Raw genomic sequence first — 6,620 nt, forward strand, 5'->3', positions numbered from 1 at the left:
TCATTTTTTCCCCAGTGCAGCCTTAGTTTAGAACTTGTCCCCTGGTGGATCGTGGGTTTTATCCTCCATCTGCCACTTTGGCATTCTAAGCTTGTTCTAGGCTCTCTCTTATTCTGGAGACTTCAGCCTAGAAATGTCCTTATTTCCAGAACAACCCTCCTCCTTTGCCAGCTCAGTCTTTATTCCAGGAAATGCTCAATTCTCAACATGCATCCTTTTGATCCCTCCCCCTCCCCAACCCATAGACACTTCTAAGTTCCAAGCAAACTCTTAGATACATGACAAAACCAAGGATGTGACTCTTGCTGCTATATTATTTTTTAAAAATGTAATTAAATTTAAAAAATCCATTTATTTATTTATTTCGAGACCGGGTTATAAGACTGGTTAATTTTTGTATTTTTTTTTTTTTTTTGTACAAATGGGGTTTCACCATGTTTCCCAGGCTGGTCTCGAACCCCTGGGCTCGAGCGATCCTCCCACCTCGGCCTCCCAAAGTGCTGGGATTACAGCCGTGAGCCACCGCGCCCGGCCCCCTGCTGTATTCTGTGTTATACCTTCATCCCTAGCAGGTTCTGAGTTCTAGATTTTATCTGCTGACTATGTTTGCTATGTATTGCATAAGGTATATTCATGGGTGTCATTACGTATGTGGGGTTCTGGGGTGACCTGGACACTAAGTTATTGGGTTGCTCTTGGCTGGTTCTAGATTATAGGCTTCAGAACATAGTTCTAGATTACTCTGCTTAGTCCTATGAGCAGTTCTTACTCCAAGCCAATGAAAGCGTGGAAGCATACGTCTATTCCTCACCCTGTACTGTGTGTAGTAACTTTCTAGGTTCTATGTCCAGCCTTGCTGTGTTTTTTATTTCCTTCTCGGTGAATTTAAGGCTCTGGAACAGCCTCCCTAAAACATCTGTGTTGCATCGTCTGAGTGGGTTGCTGGTTTTAGATATCATATTGGGGCTGGGTGAGGTGGCTCATGCCTTTAATCCTAGCACTTTGGGAGGCCGAGGTGGGCGGGATCATGAGGTCAGGAGATTTAGCCTATCCTGGCTAACACGGTGAAACCCCGTCTCTACTAAAAAAAGAATAATAATTAGCCAGGCGTGGCGGCACGAGCCTGTAGTCCCAGTTACTCCGGAAGCTGAGGCAGGAGAATCGCTTGAACCCGGGAGGCGGAGGTTGCAGTTAGCCGAGATCGTGCCAGTGCACTCCAGCCTGGGCGATAGAGTGAGACTCCGTCTCAAAAAAAAAAAAAAAAAAAAAGAAAACCATGCTGGTTTTTGGCCTATGGCTGGCTTGCCCTCTTAGAATCGTTTTCCTGTGAATCTTTCCCCTGAGTGTGGGATTCGCCTGCCTAGATTCTCAGATGCACCACTTCAAACATCCAAGGAGATTCTCAGATGCACCACTTCAAACATCCAAGGAGACAGGAACCCAGTTGCCTCCTCTCCCAGGGCCCACGGCCCTCAGGCCCTCCTCTCCTCACAGGAGAGGAGGAGCCCTGGACTCCTCACAGGAGTCCAGGGCCCCAGTCCCAGGCTTTGGACATAGTCCACATACTGGGTGGGGCTGGCAATTATCCACGGTCAGAACCGGTTATGCGCTGCTCGCAGGGGGAGAAGGTAAAGAAGGAACTGAGTGAAAGTCCCTCCTGCTTTCGGCCGGGCCAGCTGGACCCGTCGGACCTGATGTGTGTGGAGGGAGCGGTTCAGTGGGCCTGGCTTCATCTCCGCCCTATCCCTAGTTCCAGGCACCCAAGTCCCGCCTTCCTGCTCCAGAAACCCCGCCCCTTCCTTGTCCCCCGCCCTTGGGTATAGCTCCAAGAGGGCTGGGGCTGGAGTCGGGGGAAGCATCCCAGAACTCCTGGGTCCTGGCGGAGGAGCTGTGCACCCTGGGGCCTGGGGGGAGGAGGGGCCTGAAGGAAATTGAAGGAGGCGGAGTTGGGCTGGCTAGTAGAGACCAACCCTGTGACATTATACAGGTAACCACATCCTAGTGACCTAATCCTGGGTCCCTGGCCCTTTGGCATTCTTAAGGCATGGTTCTGGTCTGGGCCTCAGTTTTCCTACCCGTGCAGTGGGTTGAGGGGGATACTTAGTAGAGCCAGACTAGATAGAAACTGATTTTCTCCACATTCACTTACACGATGCCAGGGTCACCCAGCTTTGGTACCTTTGAGTGAGCTAGGCTTAGGTTTACTGCCAATGTCTGATGGAGTCTGACCTCAGTTTTCCCAAATCCTCTCACCCAGGTAGCCAGGACTGTTTCCCTTTTTTTTTTTTTTTTTTTTTTTTTTGGAGAGGGAGTCCCCCTCTGTCGTCCAGGTTGGAGTGTAGTGGCCGGATCTCAGCTCACTGCAAGCTCTGCCTCCCGGGTTTACGCCATTCTCCTGCCTCAGCCTCCCCAGCAGCTGGGACCACAGGAGCCTGCCACCTCGCCCGGCTAGTTTTTTGTATTTTTTAGTAGAAACGGGGTTTCACCGTGTCAGCCAGGATGGTCTCGATCTTCTGACTTCGCGATCCGCCCGTCTCAGCCTCCCAAAGTGCTGGGATTACAGGCTTGAGCCACCGCGCCCGGCAGGACTGTTTTCCTAAAAGCAATGGCACAGGCATGGTGGCATACTTTGGGATGCCGAGGCAGGAGGATCCCTTGAGTCCAGGAGTTTGAGACCAGCCTGGGCAACATAGTGAGACCTTGTCTCTACCAAAAAGAAAAAAAAAGAAAGAAAGGTCAGGCACGGTGGCTTACGCCTGTTATCCCAGCACTTTGGGAGGCCAAGGCAGGCAGATCACGAGGTCAGCAGTTCAAGACCAGCCTGGTCAACATGGTGAAACCCTATCTCTACTAAAAATACAAAAATTAGCTGGGCATGGTGGCGCGTTCCTGTAATCCCAGCTACTCAGGAGGCTGAGGCAGGAGAATTGCTTGAACTGGGACCGGGAAGGCGGAGGTTGCAGTGAGCCGAGATCGCATCACTGCACTCCAGTTCAACAACAACAAAAAAAAAAAAAAAAAGGAAAGGAAAATAAAAAAGAAAAATAGGCCTCAGTTTCCTCTGACAGCACCTCGCGGCCAATCTTTGGTTTCCCTGGTGGAGTGAGAGGGTGACGGTGCCTGTTTCCCTGTGTCATGATCAGAGTGCCTGGGCCTCAGTTTCTTCTGTGTAGTGCTTGGTTTGCCCCAACTGTTTCTCCTACATGGTATCCGAGTGGCCGTGCCTCAGTTTCTCTGTTGTGCCTTGACAAGGCCGGTCTATTCCTTGCCCCTCCCCGCCCCGCAGGCCCGCACCGCCGCCATGATGTGCGAGGTGATGCCCACCATCAGCGAGGATGGCCGGCGGGGTTCGGCGCTGGGCCCGGACGAGGCGGGCGGGGAGCTGGAGCGCCTCATGGTCACGATGCTCACGGAGCGCGAGCGCCTGCTGGAGACGCTGCGCGAGGCACAGGACGGGCTGGCTACAGCGCAGCTGCGGTTGCGCGAGCTTGGCCACGAGAAGGACTCGCTGCAGCGTCAGCTCAGCATCGCGCTGCCCCAGGTCTGGGCGGGGCATGAGGGGCGGGGCCTCGGGGAAGAAGGCAGTCCGGAAGGGGCCGGGCTTGGCGCCTGGAAGGGAGGAGTCTGGGCGAGGCTTGCTGTTAATGGGCGGGGCCTGTGTGGCAAAGGAGAGCGGGACTTAGCAGGGAGGGCGGGACCTTCAAACTTACAGTCCCAGGGAATGAAGGAGATAGGGAAAGGATTGAGCTGAATGTCCGGATCCTGCCAATGTCTGGACAGGAGTTTGCAGCTCTGACAAAGGAGCTGAACTTATGTCGGGAGCAACTGCTGGAGAGGGAGGAAGAGATTGCAGAGCTGAAGGCGGAACGGAACAACACGCGGGTGAGGAGTGTTGAGGGCAGGCCCTAAGTGGGGCGGGGCCTCGTGGTGTTGAAGTGTGGGGCGGGGCCTCGCTGTGTTGCAGCCTGACCTATTTTTTTCCCCCATCTCGCCTTTCTGCCTTCTCCTCTTCCCTGCTCCTACTTCCTGGCTGGTCTCCCACTCTCGTCCCACTCCTTCCTCCCTGTCTCTATAATTTGTCTATTCTCTCTTCTGTACCACCCCTTCCTTGACCCCGACCTTCTCTCTTTTCCTGACCTGTCTCTCTCCGCGCTCCTTTATTTGGCTCCATCTTTTCCTCCATGTGTCCGCCGTACCTGTCACCCTTTTTCTCAACTCTGCCCCTTTTCCCTTGCCTCTTTTCCTTGACCCCATGCCGTGTGCCTGTAGCTGCTCCTGGAACACCTGGAGTGCCTGGTGTCCAGGCACGAGAGGTCACTGCGCATGACCGTGGTGAAGCGCCAGGCCCAGTCCCCGGGTGGGGTCTCCTCGGAGGTAGAAGTACTCAAGGCTCTAAAGTCTCTCTTCGAGCACCACAAGGCCCTGGATGAGAAGGTATGAGAATTAGAAGAGCAGGGGTGGAGAATGGAAACCCATAGTTGACTGAGGCTGTTCTGAGTGGGAGAGATTCTGGCCGTGATTGGTTGGGGATGTTCTGAGTTGGAAGAATGTTGACTGTGATTGATTGGGACAGGTTACATAGACTGGGAACTGACTGGTTGATAGCGGAAAAATAAACCAGGATGGGGGCTACCAGTGGATGGGGCAGACTGGATAGCTGGTTGCGGCTGCATACCCGTTATGGAGACAGGAGCCCCAAGGCTGCCCTATCGGATCCGTCCCAGGGGTGTTCTGGGCCAGGGGCAACTGTCCTAAATTGGGTCTGGTCTCCAGCTGACTATTGCCCTGCCCCATCCCCAGGTCCGGGAGCGGCTGCGGATGGCGCTGGAGCGCGTGGCAGTGCTCGAGGAGGAGCTGGAACTGAGCAATCAGGAGGTGTGGGTGTGGCCAAGAAGGGGAGGTTGAATCCAAGTGGAGGGGCTAAGGGGCTGCACATGGGGCGGAGCCGGTTGGGTGGATTCCAGAAAGAATCTATTGGGGCAGGACTACGGCAGACAACCAATGGGGATGGACTATGGAGAGAAACCAGTGGGGTTCCTAAGTGGGCACACAGCAGTGCTACGGAGAGAACCTCCCAGTGAGAGTGAGATTAAGGGTAGAACCAGGGACTGGGGCTCAGGCTGAGACTAAGGAGGAAGTGATTGGATGGGGAAAGGCGGGGCTAAAGCGGAAACTTTGCCCAGGAGGCTAAGGGGAAGAGTAAGGGTAGACGCCCTCCGTGGTGGCAGCTAAGGAGGGATATAAAGAGGGACGGGGCCTAAGGGTAAACCGTGGGGTAGGCATGGCCCCAGCACGACCGGAGGCATCTCAGATGGGGCTGTCTATCCCCTTAGAGGGCCAGTGCCAGTGAGAAGTAGAGCTGGGGGTTCAGGGAGCCCCTGTGCTGATTCCCCTTTCACACTTCCAGACTCTGAACCTTCGAGAGCAGCTGTCTAGGCGGCGGTCAGGGCTGGAAGAGCCGGGCAAGGATGGGGATGGGCAGGTGAGACATGGAAGTCCCTCCCTGTGAGCTCCATTCAACTCCCTGACTTTGTTACGGTGTTTGTAATGTTTGGCATAATCCTCATTGGCCGTAAGATGGATGCACCTCTAAGACTGTCACAGAGCTTTGACCTCTGATTCAGGTCACCTAGCTAACTTCTGTGACCTCCTTCACTGACCCCTGTGGACTCTGACCAGCATGATCCATATTGATCTTTGATCTCCTTTCAGCTGATTGACTTTCTCCTTGGATTTCCTCTGTGTCTTCGGAGACACTCTGAGATCTTGTCCCTTCCTTCCCTCACACCAGACGCTTGCCAATGGCCTGGGTCCTGGCGGGGATTCCAACCGGCGCACAGCAGAGCTGGAGGAGGCCCTGGAGCGGCAACGTGCCGAGGTGTGCCAGCTGCGGGAGCGCCTGGCGGTGCTGTGCCGTCAGATGAGCCAGCTGGAGGAGGAGTTGGGCACTGCGCACCGCGAGCTGGGCAAGGCGGAGGAAGCCAACTCCAAGCTGCAGCGCGACCTCAAGGAGGTGAGGCCCCAGGGAGGTGGGCTGCCCTCGGTCCGCTTCTTTCCGTGGCGCTCTCCCTCGCTCATTGCTTATGAATGGCAGAACCTCGATTCAGTCCACAGGCTGGGTGACTCCTCCTCTCTGAGGTTCGGTTTCCTCACCTGTGAAAGGAGATGTATGATTCTCATCAGAGGGTGAGGCTGTGGCGCAGAGTAGGCGCTCCATAACTGCTCCTAATTACTTTGTTACCTAACTTTGGGTCCTTCTCTGGTGCCTCTAAATGGATTTTTTTTTTTTCCTTTTGTGAGACAGAGTCTGGCTGTGTCGTCCAGGTTGGAGTGCAGTGGCATGATCTCGGCTTACTGCCACCTCTGCTTCCCGGGTTCGAGCGATTCTCCTGCCTCAGGCTCCCAAGTAGCTAGAAATACAGGTGCCTGCCACCACGCCTGGCTAATTTAGTTTTTATTTTTTATTTTTAGTAGAGATGGGGTTTCACTATGTTGGCCAGGCTGGTCTTGAACTCCTGACCTCAGGTGATCCACCCGCCTCGGCCTCCCAAAGTGTTGGGATTACAGGTGTGAGCCACCACACCCAGTCTTTTTTTTTTTTTTTTTGAGATGGAGTCTTG

General features: G+C 54.3%; 1 protein-coding gene across 1 annotated transcript in view; it reads left to right on the top strand.

The window, feature by feature from the left end:
• Positions 1-3,266: 3,266 nt before the first annotated feature.
• Positions 3,267-6,620, top strand: part of LOC113223713 (liprin-alpha-3) — a 13,948-nt gene continuing 10,594 nt past the window's right edge. The window contains exons 1-6 of the mRNA XM_026453115.1: positions 3,267-3,541; positions 3,781-3,882; positions 4,270-4,434; positions 4,801-4,875; positions 5,408-5,482; positions 5,792-6,013. Of these exons, the coding sequence (XP_026308900.1) occupies positions 3,302-3,541; positions 3,781-3,882; positions 4,270-4,434; positions 4,801-4,875; positions 5,408-5,482; positions 5,792-6,013 (879 nt within the window). The 5' untranslated portion in view covers positions 3,267-3,301. The remainder of the gene's footprint in view (positions 3,542-3,780; positions 3,883-4,269; positions 4,435-4,800; positions 4,876-5,407; positions 5,483-5,791; positions 6,014-6,620) is intronic.

Source organism: Piliocolobus tephrosceles, unplaced genomic scaffold (assembly GCF_002776525.5).
Source record: "Piliocolobus tephrosceles isolate RC106 unplaced genomic scaffold, ASM277652v3 unscaffolded_42327, whole genome shotgun sequence".
Taxonomy (NCBI): domain Eukaryota; kingdom Metazoa; phylum Chordata; class Mammalia; order Primates; family Cercopithecidae; genus Piliocolobus; species Piliocolobus tephrosceles.